Source organism: Amblyomma maculatum, chromosome 1 (assembly GCF_055883805.1).
Source record: "Amblyomma maculatum isolate TAMU_Amacu chromosome 1, ASM5588380v1, whole genome shotgun sequence".
NCBI lineage: Eukaryota > Metazoa > Arthropoda > Arachnida > Ixodida > Ixodidae > Amblyomma > Amblyomma maculatum.
Genome location: NC_139344.1, coordinates 261218447 through 261237577, shown reverse-complemented (window position 1 = coordinate 261237577; position 19131 = coordinate 261218447). Strand labels below are relative to the sequence as shown.

At 44.1% G+C, this 19131-nt stretch overlaps 1 protein-coding gene across 2 annotated transcripts in view; it reads right to left on the bottom strand.

Annotated features, from left to right (window-relative positions):
* Nucleotides 1–19131, bottom strand: part of Rrp5 (Ribosomal RNA Processing 5) — a 97144-nt gene that overhangs the window by 25601 nt on the left and 52412 nt on the right. For both annotated transcript variants that reach the window (XM_084591036.1, XM_084591037.1), the window contains exons 19-24: nucleotides 14971–15098; nucleotides 11966–12135; nucleotides 8341–8680; nucleotides 7794–7918; nucleotides 7005–7101; nucleotides 3406–3600 (exon numbers count right to left, since the gene is read on the bottom strand). In XM_084591036.1, the coding sequence (XP_084447162.1) occupies nucleotides 3406–3600; nucleotides 7005–7101; nucleotides 7794–7918; nucleotides 8341–8680; nucleotides 11966–12135; nucleotides 14971–15098 (1055 nt within the window). The remainder of the gene's footprint in view (nucleotides 1–3405; nucleotides 3601–7004; nucleotides 7102–7793; nucleotides 7919–8340; nucleotides 8681–11965; nucleotides 12136–14970; nucleotides 15099–19131) is intronic.

The following is a 19131-nucleotide window of genomic DNA, read 5'->3' as shown; positions in this document are numbered from 1 at the left end:
TGGTATAATTAGAAGCCGAGCAAAAAGGAGTACCTGTTTCGCCTGCATGCATTATCTCAAAGCATATGCCAGAGTGACAGCATTTTTTCACTTTCGGGCATGTTTCTGTCTTTTTCCACACATGCGCTGCAATTTCTGGCACCTTCACGTGTCTGTCGGCTAATAAGGCTGCTCGTTAACCTGTTTTAAGTTCTGTTAGTGCAAGTTGCAAAAATCTATTCTTACTGCACTTTTTGCGCACTTCAAATGGCGGCGTGCTCACTGTAACCCCTCTCCTTGTTCTAAGCCGTGCGCATCACCTCAGGGTAACAGATAGCGTTCATTACCGTCCTCATATACCGATAGACTGAGCACCCTGCTTGTCATTATAATACTGTGCAGTCATGCCCACCCGTGAACAGCAGCTAGAACAAGGATAACAATGAAGAATGTAAGCTCTCTGTGCTTGCCCTGTTGCTTTTAGTTTACCCCCCAAAGTGCCAACGTCAACATCAGCTGCAGGTGAAGCAGTCAACAAAGCTACTAAGACACACCAGTGGCACCAGGATTAGAACCAGTGTTGCCACTTTAGCGGTTTTCCGGCTAAATTTAGCGGGTTTTTACACTATTTAGCGGGCAAAAATCTTGTATTGCGGGAGGCGGAATTTTTAGCGGTTTTTAAGAATTTCTGGCTGTTTTTTTGGCGGTTTTTGGTAGTTAAATGTATTTTATTTCTGAACAGTAAACGTGTCTTAAAATTCTAGTCTCGTCTGCGAGAAAACGTCACCATGTCGCTGTGAGCGCATGATGTCGCTGAAATGCCGCTATGCTACTGTGGGGAACATCGGAACATGCCTTGAATCGATTTCTGTGGCACTTTTGAACCTAATCTTCGAACCTGCCGGGAGAAATGGGGCCTGTAAAGTATGCACAGAAGTTCAGGAAAGAGTGGCTGCAGGACCCTAAGCTTAGAGACTGGTTACTGGAAGTTCCAAACGATGCCAGACGAGCGCGATGCCGCTACTGCAAGACTGAGCTTTCTGCCAAACATGTGGATTTGGTCGCGCACACCACAATGAAGAAGCACCTCTCGGCTACAGCGCCGTTTTCATCCGGAAGGCAGACGACTCTAGAAGTTGTAAGTCGCAAGTGCGACAAGTCACGCACTGCAGAAGGGTCCCTTGGTTTATTTGTATGCGCGCACTCCGCAGTTATGGCTTCAGATCACCTTGATGAGCTGTGCCGTAGCCAGTTTCGAGACAGCGAGGGAGCTAAGCATCTCCAGCTTCACCGATCAAAGTGCAGCGCTTTGATCAAGAATATCTTACACCCCCACTTCATTGAAGATTTGCTGTCCGACTTAGGATCTGGGCGATACAGCCTGATTCTTGATGAATCAACGGATATTTCTGTGACCAAGCAATTGGGAGTCGTCATTATGTACTACAGCGAAACGATGGGCAATCCTTTCTAAGTTTAGTCGAGCTCGACGTCTCGAACGCTCAGTCAATCGTTGATGCAGTGAAAAAATGCCTGGCTCATTTTGGAATTTACTTGCGTAGAATGATGGGAATAGGGACAGACAATGCCAGCGTGATGGTAGGTGTCAATAACGGAGTGTATCAGAAGCTTAAGATGGATGTTCCTCATCTCTTGTTGGTCAGGTGCGTTTGCCATTCGCTGCACTTGGTGGTTTCGAGTGCCATGGCGGAAGCACTTCCGAGAAATCTCGAATATTTGGTGAGCGAAATTTGCAACTGGTGTTCTCGGTCACCATCAAGACAGCTGTATTACCAGGAACTCTATCGAAGACTCAACGACGGACACGATCCGCTTAAGATAGTGCAGTCTTGCCAAACCAGATGGCTGTCGGTTGAAACAGCGGTTGGTAGAGTGTTGGAGCAATGGGAGGAATTGTTGTCACACTTTGCAGCTGCAAGGATAACTGAGAAGTGTTACACAGCAGAACTCCTGCATTCGATGATGTGCGACACGACGAACTTGCTTTATCTTGTTTTTGTAAAGCCGATTCTTGCAGAAGTACAAAGTGTGAACAAGGCGTTTGAGTCCAGCTCGGCTGACAGCCTAAAGCTGCTAAGTGACCTAACATTACTAATTGAAGGGCTGTCAAAAAAGCTCGTCGTGCCTACGGGCCGTGCAGACCCACTCAGTTCAAGCGTCGACGGCTATGTTAATATGACGTCGGACCTCGGCTACGAGACTGAAAAAAAGCTGCAAGAGCTGAGAAAGGGTGTTTTTTCGAGAAAGGCCGAGCTCGTATTTAGACAGCGGTGTGTCGGATTTTTGTCTCATCTGCTGAAACAGCTCCAGCAAAGATTACCTGACAACGTGCGAATACTCAGACAAGTTTCCCTGCTCTCAGTTGGGAATGCACTTCGTGTAGTTAAAGACTCGTTGGTGCCCCTTATGGAATTCCTGGATCTGCCACAAGAAAAAATCGCTGTCATTAAACTGCAATGGGAGAAGCTCACTCTAGTCAGCTGGAAAAACTGTGCGAGCACAGTTGCATTCTGGGACGAAGTTAACAAATACAGGGACGCTTCCGACAAAAATCCCTTCTCCGAATTGGCCGAGCTTGCTCTTGCCATGCTGGTTCTGCCCTGGTCCAACGCAGAAGTTGAACGAGTGTTCAGTCAGCTGAACGTTATCAAATGTAAACAGAGGAACAGATTGTCAACAGATATGACGAATGCCATCTTGACTATTCAAGCCGGACTCCGGAGGCAGGGTAAATGCTGCTCAGACTACGAACTGCCGCCAAATGTAGTTTAAAAGATCGGCACGATGGAGGCGTACGCTGCCAACAGCGCTGGAAGCCCACCTGGACCTGGGACCAGCGGTACAAGTGGACAGTCGCTTGTAGATGAAGCAGACATCTTTCTGTGATTGTGCCTGCAGTCAGTCAGGACTTAGCAGTGTCTAGTCAGTACTTTCCATTTCTGAAACTTAAAAAAAAAAATAGTTTTTTGAACTTTAGCGTAAAGTATGCAGTCTCTAGTCGATAAATAATATAGTCGACGGTTTTTAGTCGAAAAAGAAAAAGTTCTTTCTTTCTTTTTTATATTATTAGTTATATTTATTTATAAACTTAATAAAATGTATAAAAATGAACTTTTTGGCAAAAAAAATACATTTAGCGGTTTTTAACGGGTTTTGGGAGTTCCTGTTGCAGGTTTTTTATTTTTGAGTTGGCAACACTGATTAGAACCTGGCTAACAGGCCACAGAATCACTCCAATTAAATATATTTTACTAATCAATCAACAGCTTCCTTCCTTACTGTTGTAATTTATGCGGACCAAATTTCTGGTGATGTCAGAATGGCAGTCTTTGTTACACATGATGCAGACAGTCTTGCTTTTCTCTCAAAACAAACATCAGGCCACCAGCTGGCAACAGCACTCACGTGAGAGAAGTATCCAATGACCTCACTGCCTGGAGCAGGAGCAAAGTCGGTGCACTGAGCTGGGAAGAGGCTGCATTCACAGAAGTTCCTGCGGCCAGTAATGGCCAATGCTCGGCTGTGCAGAGGAATCACACGTTCCAGCACATACACCTCAATCTCATTGCCAGGCTCAAACCTCTTCAGAGGGCTCTCTCCCTGCAAGCATTGACAGGCCAGGCTCAGCATTATACTTTCACTCTCCTGCTGCCACTAGTAATCATCAGAGACAGTTATGATGCCACACTAAGGAACCGGTGTGGAAACAAAAAGCAGACTGCACAAAGTGAAACAATTTCTTTTAAAACCTTGGTTTGTGCCAGCCCCATAGCTCTTACACAGTTGCTGCACAAACAGTAGCAGCAAACCGCTGCGACAAGCTACTTGAACCACATCACCACAACTGATTCCACGACAACTGTTTCGTGCGTCTACAGATTAAGACGAACGGCCGCAGCGACCGTGAACCATGGCGTCCCCGCACAACGGCCCTTACAGAGCAGCCACACAGCACTGCCAAGAAAAGAAAGCAAGCTCCTACCAGATGGCTTCCCTGCACTTTTGAGCAAAACAGCGGAGGAGCCATTTTGTGGGACTGCACTGTTTTGTGGGGAAGCCTTCTTGCTGGTGCAGAAAAAGTAAGCATCGCACGTCATGTGCTGTGTGTTCACTCATAGACTAAAGGCATGTATGCACAAAGTACACCTGCTAGCTGACTTGGGGCCTAAAAACTATGGGGCTGTGTTTACAACTGACGGGACGCTGCAACGCAGATTACTGCAATGCACAGGTAGCCAGACATAAGCCCAATGCACAGTGTTGCCGGTGGAGGGAAAAGCACCATGTGTGCCTGCTTGTGTAGTTGGTAACAGCTATGCTGCAGAAAAGCGAGATAAGAGACACACACAGGGCTACTCTGCTGGACGCCTTCAGGGTGCACAGAGTAGGATGGAAAGTACAAATTAAGACACACACAAGCAGCAACAGCTGTGGGATGCAGTGAGATAAAAGAAAGCTTTACCAATGCCATTCTCATGCAAAATAATATGAGCTTGTTTCATGCTCTCTGCCTTCAGCTCACTTCTTGCATAGTGCAATAGCTCCTCTGTTTGCAATTGTCCCCTCTCTAAAAAGCTATATGAAGATATCGTTTTTATGCAAGAAATATGTGGACACAGCCAGCAAGCTCATGTTTCCTTTTTGAAGCTCACAAATTATATGTTTCTGGTCCCTTAAGTTAATCTTAAAGGGAGCCTACTGTATAGAAAAAAAGCAGAAAGGTTTCTTCCTTTTGTCCCCGTTTGTTCACGCTGTTTTTTGGATGATGTATCACCAACTCGCCCGCTTAACTATCCTGTTAAAGCTAGGAAAGTCTTTGAAAAATGAATCCCCCAACAAGAAACAGAACTAGGCTTAGTTCCATCATTAACAACATGAAACAAAAATGACTTTCTGCGAAATAAGTCTTTCTGCTCATGCACACAGCACCTTGAGTGGGAAGGTGGAAAGTGCGAGAGTGCTGATGGCCATGTACCTTTCTATCTTTTTACTAAACGTCGAAAAGTTATGAAAGTTATGAAAACTAGAATATTTCTTAACATTGAAGTTTGTTATATCAAGGTTTGACTTGTTCAGAACTTCAAGACTCTCAGTTCATATTAGCAAACAACTATAGTGTCTAGAAAGAAGTACTTATTGTTCTTTATTGTCGATGTAATTTTCATTCTTAACGTATATTTATTCAGATGTCTTTCAGCCTAAATATTTTTATGCAATGGTGTATAATCCCAATTTTTAAATCGTCTGAATGCAGCACCTTCTAACTAACAATTTTCAAATGGTATTACTAATGTGCATTACGAAACATCCCCGGTTAGGCTGCAATAAGATTCCTATTTTCTTACAAAGTACCATTCATGCTGCCAAATATTTTTATAGGATTTCATGGCTTATTTTGTGCACGGCCCATTTCCGAAAAATACTATGTCAAAGGAAAATGACCGTACTCAAGTAAATAAATAAGACTGACAGATGATCAATGTGACTGATGCAGATAGGTATGCAATAATATTGAGCAAACAAAGAGTTGCATACAGCCCGCAATAGCATTGTATCAAATGGGCAACCTGAGGAGATGGTTATGTGCTGACAACATGCAAACAAAGGGGTGGAAGCAGGCTTGAGCATTTTAGAGCAGCTTTGGAGCAATGAAAACAAAATTTTGGAGCATTTGAATTATAGTTTGGAGCAGGTTTCTAAGGTCAAACACCTCTGATGATTGCAGTTTTCTCTTTCTGAAATACAAAACCTCTAATCTGATTCCTTTTTATGCAAGTTCAATGCCTTTCCAATTTCGCACTAATCTCTGACAAGACAAATGGCCAACAAACTTGGAACAGACTAGCAGCAAAAGCAACACTTCCTGGTGCACTTCATAACTAAACACCTAAAGTGACCTAAAGCATATTTTGACTTGATAGATTCAAATTTCATTTCAAGTCTACCCCTTCGATGTGCTCAAGCAGCGCCACTAATTTGGAGCTCAGATTAATGGGCACAACATTTCTGGGCATGACACATCAGTTTTGATCCTATGCCTGTGCTGATAAATTCCTGAGCACTGGTCAGTAGCTAATGCCTTCAGAAAAGACAGATAGCACTGAAGGGTGGCCTTTCCATCCTTCATCTTTTTTCACTTCATTGACTCCTGCCAATAGGTCATCACTCTTTACTTGAACAATGGGGAGCTCATTTTTAACACCTTGGAATAGGTCCTGTATGGCTTTCCAACACTCTTGAGAAGCTTCCTAGTGACTAACATCTTGGCATACCAACCCGTAAGGATTCAAGTATGGTCACTGACAAAGAGGCTCGATGGGGAGGTCTTGCTGTCACACCAGAATCATTAGGACAACTCCTGCAGTTATTGCAGTCGGACAAGTTTCCGAACGGCTCACAGTACTTTGCGCCTATCGTCTTCACTTGCTGCTCTCGCTTCTCTTTCCACCGGTGTTTCAAAAGGCTGGGAGGAGGTGCTACATCACATGCACAGTGCATTTTTTTTTTTTTTTTTGGGGGGGGGGGGGGGGGGGGGGGGGGGGGCAATTATCGTCAATTTTTAGCAGTTCATACTAAATTTACTTGCGAACATATATATATATGCTCCATACTTCCTTCCCTTACAAAAATTTCATTTGTATTAAGTCCGGTGCACGATGCGTTATATCTTTGCCCCCGGTGCTGACATTGTTCCCGTGTTCTGCTAAATTTGATGGCAGAACATCGAGGCAGCCAGTTTGGAGCAGTTTTGGAGTAATATTTCATTTTGGAGCAGGATGAAGCAGAGAAAGCAGTTTGGAGCAGAATGGAGCAAATGGAGCAGCACTTCCACCCCTGCAAACAGCATGGTGCGAGAGATGAGCATGGTACACATGGAGCCACTGAGGCTCCAAGGAATTGTGCAAGTTCATTCATAAATAGAAAAGTAAGTACCCAAAATGTGACTCAGTCACGATTTTAGACACCTCTAGCAGCTATCAGGCCTAAAGGAAGAAGCACCTCACCTCCTTTGGTTGTTCATCAACAAAGCTGATGTGGACACGGCCCTTACAGCCATTCTGAAGGGTCACTTTTAGTTGCAGTTTCTCCACAGATCTCACACTGAATCAGAAAAGACAGCATTATTAGTTTTCTATAGAAGCTACCCACTACAATACAAAATTAATCATTTCAATGGCACAACACACCTTAATAAATACAACCATTTATCAAGACTGATTGCTTTGTAAAAACATTTATATCCAGTGCTCACTCTTTTATAATAAAAGTTTGTACCCATAATGCGCTATTCAAATCATCCTCTCTGTAAATGCAACTCCCGATAAAGAACATGAGGGTTCACTCAAGATGTCCACTGTACGTGGAGATACAAGAAACATACGTAGACATAACCTAAATTTTATCGACAGTTCAGAAATACATTGAAGTTAACCTCAAAAACACTTGTGCGACTTTCAAGAATGCATGTGGCAAGCATTACTACTGCAAGTGGTAAGACTCAAAGAGTACGACCTCATAAACACAATAAAGCCCTAGTGGAGGAAGTGCATTGCCACTGATGGGGACAACTTTGACAAGTGATATGTTCTACAAAAGAGGACAATATACAAGCATTCATTAGAACGTAACATCTTTCCAATTCCAGAAATTTAATTAGCTACAGCCTGTGAGGGAAGAGGAGGGAGTTGAAACTCATGAACGACAGAAATAAAGCATGAAGAAAAAAGTGCAGTTGAATCTGCTATACCATGAAAGCCAGAAACATTCAAAAAGAAAAAGATTTAAAAACTCACACAGCCAAAGAGGTCTGCATGCATTCCTTTCCTCTCGTGGATGACTGTTCACCAGTTCCTCTTTCAAGATTCTGAGGAGTGGTTGTTGCTCTTCTACCACTAGATGCAATTCTAACAGCATTCTCCTGAAAAATACACAAAACAACATAAAAAGTGACCAGCAAAATATAGGCAAATAGTACATATACCAAATTTTTTAGACATGTGCCTCACTCTTCTGCTTTCAACTTGAACAATTCCTAAGCTGACTACAGAGCTCAAAAAGCAGCCACCGTTTGAAATGTGTTTTATTTAAAGCTTGTTCAACATTTTTTTAAAGTAAATAAAATCTAATGAGCAACAGTTTGTTTTGATAGAGTTGCCGAGAGCTACATCACATGATCAAAAACTCTACTGTCAAACCAAAAGAATGCTTGAACAATTGTATATTTTGTTGGCTTGATGATCACTGAGGAAAAGGTTTTTCAGAAAAGTGTGACCTACGTTCTGTTAGTGTTGTTAAGGTGAGCAACAATAACTGCTCTCTCAAAGAATAACAAAAACTTACCATGTTATCTTCAAGTGCAGGTGCTTCAGCACTACATTCAAATGAATGCATTTCTTTGTAAGCATCAAAGCTGTCCTTGCCACTGGGTGCTTCAAACAGTGATCCTTTTTGCTTAGATGGCTGTATCATAGTGTCATGTTGCTCAGCAGATATGCTTTCGTCCTTTTCTAGAGAAACCAACTTGATTCCTTCAGCTTGCAAGTCCTGCTTGCTTGGCTGCTTCATGACACTGCTTGCCAATGCTATTTTCTCGTCCTGAGAGATGCACTCAGTTGCTTTCAAGTGCTTCAATCGATCAGCAGTGGTGTTAGTGCAGCCGACACAGACGTTTCCGCAGATTCTGTTGCAAGAAAGAAAACGTGCAGAAAAGTTTCACAGAGCAGTTTTCTACTGCAGTCACCTTCTCTCTAGACTCTAATGCAGCACTGACTGCTTGCCTCCTCAGCTTGTACTGTGGGCAGACCAGTGGCGTCGTCACAAATGTTACATGGGGGGGGGAGAGAATTTATATGCCACTAGTCGAGAAAAGAGGCCGAAAAGACGCGAGGAGGGGGGATGCAGTGGTCAGAAAATTTCAAGGGGGATGGAGGAAGAAGTTAAGCTGCACTCCTGAAGGTTCAGCATTTGTTTATTACACACCGTGTCATGATTCACCAAACTATCTGTGGCACATAAGCCTCAAGAAACAGTGCTGTGTCTATGCTCTGCAAGTACTGCTATGCAAAGTAGCAATGTTTCATGGTCACCGTGAAAGCTATCTTGACACAGTAACGAGCAAAGTGGTTCATATTAAATGAATTTTTAAAAGAGTTCACAAAAATGAAGCATATATATTCTCACTCTCTTCGTAATAGAGTAGAATCCATCTATAGTGAAGTAACTTACAGTGGCAAAAATGTTTACAAATCAGTAGGTGATGGCACTGCCCTGAACATCCTGTCCGGCAATTACTTAGCACACAGTGCTGGTTTAGAAAAGAAACACTTAAGTGTCTTCCAACCTGGTCTTCCCTTATGTATTACTTTTTTTTAGTTGCGTTTTTCAATTATCACCTTTCAACATGTTTTTGATTTCATTTTTGTCTTGTGGATGTACATCATCAGCCCAAACACAGCATCGTTAAGAAAATAATGTCTGATGCCATGTGAAAATCAAAGCTTTACGTAAACGCGGCAAGAAACATGAGCGGCACAGTCAAAAATGTTTACCCTCTTTTCCTCCCTTACCTACTGGCCTTGAGATCAAGCAAAGTCCCCACCTAGCGGCACAGCGGCAAACCCTACTCAGTGTGGATGCGTGTTTACATTGTGTGCCAGCCAGCAGTGATTTACGTGTGCGCACACGACGTGCATTAACGTGTTTTTCGTTTGTTTCGCGATTGCGGTGCGCTTTTACTTACCCATTTGCCTCTTGCAAAATAAATGTGAACATGCCATTATCCCACGTTAAAAAAAAAAAAAAAAATATCGAGTATGTCAAGTTGGACAAGGACATCAGTCAGTCTTCGGTGCTCGAGATTGAAGCGGTGCTGTCTCGTTAGGCACCGCGTAAAAGCAAAACAGGCTGCTGTCGTCAATACAACTTAAAGCAAATGCTCAGAAACCGCAAGTTACTGTTTCTGCTTTGAATACCACAGCTACAGCATGCGACCGCAGACTACTGCATAGCAAAATTCAGTTTGAACAGGCCACTCTGTCATCTGTATGCACAATCGAGTTCCTTGAGTACCTTCATTTTTTTGCCATTTTTTTTCCTTTTTCTTCCTGCCTTCCTTTCTTTTTTCTTTTCTCTTTTGCTGTTAAACTTCTATCGCGGTTTCTCAGTGGTGGAGCGCTCGACTGCAGAGTTCGAGAACGGGGGTTTCAATCGCGACCGTTTTGCAAGGCACTCCACTGCTGTGGGATTTGACTGCACGTTAAACAACCACAGGCGTTCAACAACACCAAACCCGCCACTACATCCGTCATAGCCAATGTCGCTCTGGTGCGTTAAACCCCATAGGCTTTTTCTTTTTTGCTGTTGAAGACTTCTGCGCATCCGCAACAGGGGCAGACAGCAAAATTTGCTTTAGAGAAATGTTCTAACACTTGAGAAACTTACCTTCCCAGCGCCTGTTTGTTACACTATATATTACATAATACACCTACATCAATATAGTAATTCTTTGGCAGCCCATTAAAATCCCTTAACTGCTAGTGCAGTCTCCCGAACAAACTCATTTCTGACAAGGGGAGTAAAATAGATTTATATGGGATGCACTATCTGTGTTTAGTTCGGAAATAAATACATCTCTTATAGTCGCATAATAAGATGAAGTCCTTTCTTTCGGGACAGTGCAGGACTTTGCATGAGTTCAGTCAAAAAGCGACCTAAATAGCATTACTTTACTGTCCCTAGTCTGTTGGCCTCCAAAGTTCTGCCTCATGATCAATGCTGCACAAGTACCGCGGTGTCATTATTCAATTGGAAGCGTGTCCATATACTTCGGTGATAAGGTGGGAAGTATACAGACGACCTCTTCTTCACTCACAGGCCAAATATTCAGTTTAGGTTTCGATTTTATGAACTTTGCGCCACTCGTGCCAGCCCGTGGCAATGGTGGTTATCGGCCGCACACCAGCCAGCTAGCTGATTGCAGTTAGGCGGCATTTCAGACGATCATTGGCAGTACTAGCAGTGTTCCATGCTTTCATCTGCGTGGTTCTTCCACTGCTCTAAAAATATGTGTGCCCCAAGTGCCATGCAGTGAAGCCTCACACGCGACACTGCTTGTGAGGGGCACCACAAGAAGGATGCTGGGGTGGCCCTTACCATTTTCAAGCAGTTCTGCTCTCATGCTCCCAATAACATGCATGCAATATAAAGCATTAATGGGATGGTGAATAATAATAATAACTGTCATGCTGTTCTCATCTAAAAACCAGGTAACCAGTGCCCAATTTCTCGCCAAATAAATTTACAGTAAAGTCAGGGACTCTTGTCAGTTTTTCTTAGGCCATATGATAATCTGAAAATTTTTCCAGCCCCTGAAAATCGAATTAATGTGCTTTTACTGTATATCCGAAATCACCACAGAGGGGTTGTATTATATATGACAATTCATCTTAATAGACACTAGTTCTATCAACTGAACACACCACATCTTTAGCTGAAGTGAATTAGCTGGGCCTCTCCCCACTCTACATCACTCCCTCCAAAAAAGATGGTTTCTCTCCCCACAGACCAGCAGTTGAAGTTTTCTAGCCCGTTCTCTCCACGGCTGAATTTGTGTAGTCAGGAATGGCAGTGTAACCAAGGCAATATGCTTCGCTAATGTTTTTGCCAAAACAAGAAAGAAGAAAGGAGCCTGCTTGTTCAGAACACACCTGGAAAGTTTCCACAAAACCTTTACAACACCTGAAATCCCCATCAAAGCGCAAGACACAGTGCAAATTATGTGCACAGGAATCTTTGCAAGAATACAACTTCAGCTTGAAATGAAGGAAACTGCACGATTTCTGTAGCTAGTGACCATGCACAGCTGAATGAGAGGGGGAAAAAAAAGCCCCAAAAGCAAAGCAAGAACACACAGGCACCGATAACAGCAAGCTGAAAACATGCAGCGCCAACGTGCAGTCTCACTCACTTCCAAGTCCAGACAGACACCATAGACCCTTTCACAAAGGGCACACAGGAGGTGGAATTGAGGTAGCTCTTGGTAGGCACCAGGCAGAGGTGGCCAGAGGACAGAAGAACGATAGCGTGCCTATTTTTGGCAAGTAGAACTCGGCCAGGCTGGACGCGTCGCAGAACAGGCTACGAGACATGAATATGAGAAGCTTCAAGCATCACTTGAGGTAGTTAAAATAAATATATAGCAAAAAAAAAGGCCCTCCCATAGTGCAAATTTTTATTTTGAACCAGTATTCCTAGCTGGACTGTGTACAGGGTCTTCCACGCTTAGGGTGAACATGCCAATGTGTGGCAGCTGCTTTCAGAGTGCCACAGTGCGTCTGCCCCAGCCGTGCACCAAAGCAAAGTGGCAGGCCACTTCATGCACCCCTCACTGGCCCCATCTGTGCGTGCGTCACTTGAACAAAAGTGTGAGTAGCTTTGCAGGAGCAGCGGCACTTTGAAGCAAGCGACCACGTCCTTGCATGTTTGCCTTAAGAGTGGATGACCCTGTACATGCAAAATATCCACACAACTTGCTTGCAGCCAGTTAACTATGCCGTCAGTGAATGAACAGCACAATTTTCTGAGAAATGACAATACACAACTTTCAGAACACACACACACATGCACACGCATACTTGATCATGATCCAATACAGCTGAACAGCAAAAAAAGCACTGGAATGCATTTCAGACATTCAGCTTTTTAAACACACAACAGGCACATTTATGGATGCACCCATATTAGTTTACAGGCTGCTGTTTATGACTGTGAACGCGTCGAAAAAAAAAAAATACCATACTGACGTCAGAAAAGTTGAGGTCAGTTTGGAGTTTGAGGGAGAGCTTATTGCATGTTGGGGAAAAAAAAATGAAGAAGAGGTCTCGACATTTTTTTGCGAGAGTTTAAATTTAAAATTGCATCACTAATTCATCACCAACAAAAGCATTCAGTCAGCCATGACGACATCACCGGTCTTTAGTGCTATTTTCTTGAAAAGGTGTACGCTGTTATCACAGTGTAAACCAATGATTTTGTAGTAGTGGGCAGCGCAGGCTAACTGCAGTGAGATACAGCAAATGTGCTTAATACCAGGCCTTCAAGCACACACTGGCGTAGCCGGACACGCAGCAGCACGCCGAGCAAGCCGCTGCTGCTGTCTCAAGTTCAGCATCTTGGTGCACAGCCAATTTCGCCAAATGCGCCCCTCCACCCCCCACCCCCCTCTTCTTTTCTTTCCACACACACAGGAGCCGCCCCTGAAAATAAACATGATATTGTTGGCACCCTGCCAAGTTTTACATTGCAGACGGTTGCAAAGGTGTGAAATTTGTTAACGCGCTGATAAATATAGGTCAATTATGCAAGTAAATACAATATTTTTGGCAGGTTTTCACTTGTTGGCAACAGAGTCTAAGTACGTAATTAATCGCTTGCAGTTTACTTTTTGTGCAATTTTGTAATCAATACATTAATATTTCAAACAGTAATGTTCCATGTAATTGAAATATCTTATTGCTATAATTCATAACAGGTAATTAATGACTCTTTTGCAAGAAAGGAAGCCTACAGGAGCAAAGTGTCAGTGAATGTGATTTGTGTAAGAGTGTGGCGCTTCGTGGATGACATAGAAACTGGCAACGAAGTACTGCACAAATACGATTTCGTGTGCAAGGTGTTCGCATGGTGTAACACCGCTCTACCCTCCACTGCTTACAGTTACCCTCCACTGCAGCAGTGACAATCAGTGACAAAGTTTCAAAAACAGGTCCTGATGAAATAATGTGTCAACAATTTTAAACAAACCACACTAGTTGATTGCATTTTAAGCGAGTTTGTGGCAATAAAGTTAGAAGAAAAGTGATGCAACAGTAACCAATTAGTACTGCTCCGTACAGTTGAACTTTGATATAACGAAGTCGCAGTTTCCTGTTCGGAAAGTTTCAGTGGGGAAAAAGAGGGGGGGGAGGGCAACGCTGTCTTGCGGGCTTCAGCATATAGCAACCGTCTGTAGTTGGGAAGTAAAGCCCTCTCAGGGGTCGTGTTTATTTGGACACCTGGTGTATTGCAAAAATGAAGTAAAACCAGCATCTGTAGTCAGTTGGTAGCGGGCACCTTTCGGTGCACTAGGCAGACGCGCAATTCCTTTTTTGTCCGTGCTTGTGCATCGTAGTCTACAAAGCGGACTCTTGCCACCGCAACTCCGTTTGTAGCCGCAGCGGCAACACGTGCGGCTGGCTCTCTCGCTTGCAGCTACACGCAAGCCATGACGTATAGTCACGTGATAGAAGCACGCTCACACTGGCCGGCCTGCGTAGGGAAGAGCTCCGTCGCCGCCACACCCCAGTCAGATGCTGGCGCGACACCTAACGGGCATCTGGCAGCTTGTGGAAAGTTGCAACTTGCAGGAGTGTGCAGCTAGTGGTGCCTGCTGTCGTGTGTATGGCGAGTATGTGGAATGTATGCAACGCAGGTTAGAGGTTGCAGAAAAACAAAATGGCAGCAACGTTGTGGCAATTTTTCGTTGCTTTTGACATACAATTGAGAGAAAAAGCCCAGAAAATTGAACGAGAAAAGTTTCACACGTTCGAAATTTTTATCGGTGTTATACACCGACTCCATGAAGCGTACGACGATACCATAGAGTCCAAATAAATCAGGCATCCGAAATATCTGTCTGCAACTTACCTGTAATCTGTTACTTATTTTCTGTAACGCGTACAAGACACAAAACTAATTGACAACCAGTAAAGATCAATTTTTTAAAAATATAAGTCAGGTTCATGCTTATTCATCTGTACAGCCCTATTTTTGCGATAAGAAAATACTGCCGCAATAAAAAATTGTCTTTGCAATTTCATTATTGCAGGGTTCAGCTGTATACACACACCAATAAAAAAAACAAAAAGGGGGGGGGGGGGGGCACAATTCAATCTTTAAGTAATCACAAAATAACAGCAATATAAAGACTATTACCTTCCTTCTCCTCCCATTGCTGATACTCCGCACGACTTGAGGGTCAAGGGAGAGCTCAAGAACAGATTCCTCAGGGCTGCAGTACAAAACAACAGCCTCCTGTGTGCTTCCGGTTGCCATGCTCCTGCCTAAACAAACACAAAATATTGAAAATATTAACAAATATGACCAGAAGCATGAAAGTTGTTTGCACGCTCTATGGGAAAAGAAACAGCTACGAAATGCCATGTGTAGCTGTGTAAGCGTAGGACTTTATTTTCATGGTTCTTACATGGGACTGGCTTTTTTATGTTGAAATTTTCTGACCACAGTGCAGCTTTGATTATGCGTCCATTCCTTATACAGCGACACATTTTATGATGAATTAGTGCAGCCATGGCAAACACTTTAATACATAATGCACTGAAAGTATAGATAATACATTGTGTGCCTGTGTGAATGGCACAAGTTAACCACCCAGAGGAAAGCAAGTTCCTATACAGTGAAAGCTGCTTAATTCGAACCCCAATAATTGAAATTTTTAGATAATTCGAACTACACTACTTGGTCCGGCCAAGATCAATAGAGATCTGTGTAAAAAAAAAAGCCCATTAATTCGAACGCGAGTCGGCTCCGCTACGGTTAATTCTAACTATGCGCCGCCACGTCTGGGCGACGTGGCACACAGCACGTGGTCAAAACAAACCTCCGCGAAAGAGCGGTATAGAGGCTGCGCACGACCAAAACGAAGACAGAAGATAGAACCAAGTAAAACCATGGGAGAATGGGTAAAGCCTAAATGGCACCATGACCGGTGTGGCAGCCAGCAGCGCAGGAGGGTAGGGGTTGGCGGCCGCAGCTTCCTGCTCTCTTCCCAGCAACCTCTGAAACACGCAACTAAATACTCATTAATTTGAGCCCTGTTAATTTGGAAATACAGACAAGTACTGTCAGCGCGGTCCCAGCTAACGCCCATAAAAGGTTATGACTTCAGACGGGCACTGCTGGTTACGCTGGTTACGCGGAAAAAACCTTTCATTGTGAAAGCAGCATTACGCCAGGTTTCAACTTGTCGCGTATGCCGTGGCCGAGGCCACAAATGACCTTGAACAGCCGCGCCTGGCAATCGCTTAGCCGAGCTCCACCAGACGGCGATGCAGTCGGCGCCATGCTGCTGATGCTCGCTCCCGTGAGATGTGTGCTTCACGGGCAGAGAAGAGGAGGTGACGCTTCGTGGATACAAGCGCGCTTCGCCTCTGCGGAATCTAGTCGTTATGGAGAGTGCTAAAGAGAGGCAACGACAGAAAGAAGCTAGAAAGAGACGACGCACTCAAGAGACATCAGAAGAACGCGAAGAAGTCGTTCTATTTCCCAAAGTGACTTTACAATGACTACGGAAGATTCTGGATTCAGTTCCACAGAACGTCAGAATGAGACGAAGTGCAAACGACGTGCCGACGCTGCAGCTAAACGAGCCGATGGTGCCACAGAAGAAGCCAGACGTAGGCGCAACGAAAACCTCAGGAAACAGTGTGCCGAAGAAGCGGATGAAGAGCGGGCTGCACGTCTAGAGAAAAGAAGGAAGCAGTCTTTAGCAGCTGCCAGTTTAATCGTTGAGTCTAGAGACGTCGAAGATTGTAGACGTGCTGACTTTGTACAAAGAGAGGGCGAGCACGAGTTGGCCACGTGAAAGTTCTACTGCTGGTTCACGCACAACCCCTTTGGAAGCAACTTCAACCATGCTTCGCCTTCTTGATATAGCCATAGCTGCCACTATGAAACACCAACTAACCACAAGTTAACCACAAGCATAGCCATGCAGCTGTTGCTTTCGCAACTCAACCAGGCTTAGCCAGAGCTAAACTAAGCCTATATATATATATATATATATATATTTTCTTTTTGCGATAGTCGTCCATCCTTCCACCCATCAATCGTCAACGGAAGCACACGGTCAGCCGCGATCATGATGCCAGCTTTTAGCATTGTTGACTTCAATAGGCGTTTGCTGTATGCGCATTCTAATGATTGAGTGGCAGTAGACGGCACCCACCCCAATCGCATATGGTATGATAAAGCGACCATATCGATAACGAGATTTGCACAACTGGACAAGCCCTGGCACTCTGCTAAGTTCGCTTTCCCTCCTTGCTGGAGCTAACGTCAAAAGATAAACACACTGTGGTGTTATCGCTGCGCAGAATCTTGGTACACTGCCAAGAAATGCATTGTGGACCATGACCGTGCGAAACGGAAGGAAGCGCTACTGACTCACACCTTTTTTTTTTATTACCAAATTCTTAGGCAAAAATTGTGGGTGGGTGGGTTCATTATGCGAGTAAATACAGTGCATTTTCTGTAATGCAAATGGTTCTTGTTAGTTTTGTGAAGGCCTTTCGATAATTCGAACATCGGATAATTTGAACTTTTTTCCGGTCCCTTGAAGTTCGAATTAAAGAGCTTTTACTGCAGTGCCTGCATAATCACTATTATTTTACCGGAAATGTCACGTGGTGCAAGATTCTCCTCACAGTGGTCGACAGTGGTTTTGCCACCCAATTCTCAGGCTCACCGACCACCTCCCCAACCAACCCCCAACATCGCCCACCTCTCGGGCTACATTCTACAAAGTTTTCTTCACTTGGAGACAATTTTCAGCCACCGCTTGCATTTTCTTGCACTCTGGGTTTTTGTCAGCTCCTGGTGCAAGTGTAAACACCGAGCACACAAGACAAGTTTCGCATTGCTGAGGCACTGTGCGCTGAGGCACTGGTTCCAGGCTGAGTATGGAGCAGGGGACAGCGTGGTCATGGTCGTAATAATTTTTAAGCGGCCAAAATTTTGCACATGTGAAACGCTTTTATTCGCTCCACCCCCCCCCCCCCCCCCCCTTTTTTCAAGCTACCCACTGCCAGACTAGGTGAGTAGCCCTTACACGAGGATATACAGTACAGTAGGCTTCCTAACCAAGAAAATTTATTTCTGTTATCAGATTTGATCTTAAAGCGGCCATGACAGCTAACAATTGAGCATAAACTGGTTGTTCCATTTCACTCCACACACATACATGAAATTACAATTCCACGAAATTTGAGGTCATTTGGTGCAGTAGATATTTTTAAAATGAATTTTTTTTATTTATTCGAAAGCAGCTTCCTGGTCTGGTAACCACTGGCCTGCTGACGTTGCAATGTCATATCATTCCCATGTCGCCTGCTATTCGCAGTGTCGGCTGCAATCTTGCATGCACGTTGTGGACGATGGTCGCTGAGGGCTTTTTTTTTTCTTCAGTAAAAGATTTTATATGCATATTCTCTCTTTATTTTTCTTCGTTTTTTTTTAGAAGCCTGCATATAATATGCGATCTTAGTGATCCTAGGACTTGCTTCGAGCTTCCGTCTAGATTGTCAAGGGGGCCGAAATCAATGGACTCATGCTGTATTAAATTATTTAAGCTTACAATAGGAGGCATATTATTCATAGGTTAAGAGCGTTAGCTTGTTTTGGCAACAAGTGCTCCCGCATATAAAAAAGGTACATGTCCAACGCTTCCTTCCGCCGTGTGCACCGTGAAAGGGGAAGGGTTTAGAATTGTGTTACCAATTGCCGAGCTATTGCCCGTCGTTCTTTCGGTCCAGAAACTAAGAGGAAAACCCAAACAAGAATACGTTGACGCGAGAGCACATCTTGTGACATTAGAGGGGCAGACAAAACTTTTAATGAAGCAGTAACTTTCGACTTGCTGTGTTATATGCGCGTAGCGTGTTAGTCAAACTTAATTATTTTCGGCTAACAAACGATATTTGCAAAACTATGTTCAGTCTGGCCATGGCCAGTGCACAAAAGCATGCCCCGCCACTGCCGCTTCAGTCCTGTCATCGTAAAGCCAAACCGAATCAAGGGTGCTTCACTGCCTGCACCAAACAAGAGCCTCCCAGTCGTCTCCGTCTCGCCTTCCCCGCAGCCGCGCGTGCGCGACTGTGACTGACACCTGAGCCTCACTTGCGTTTTTCTAGTGCTTGTCCAGCAAATGACTCGCGAGTGCTTCAGTGTAAATATACACCATTCAGTATTCAGCGTGTGAGTCCTCCCGCAAGAATGCGCCGATTTACGGAATACCACTACACCTCGTGCGTTTGTTTACAGCTTTGTATATATAACTGGATATATATGCTACTGGTT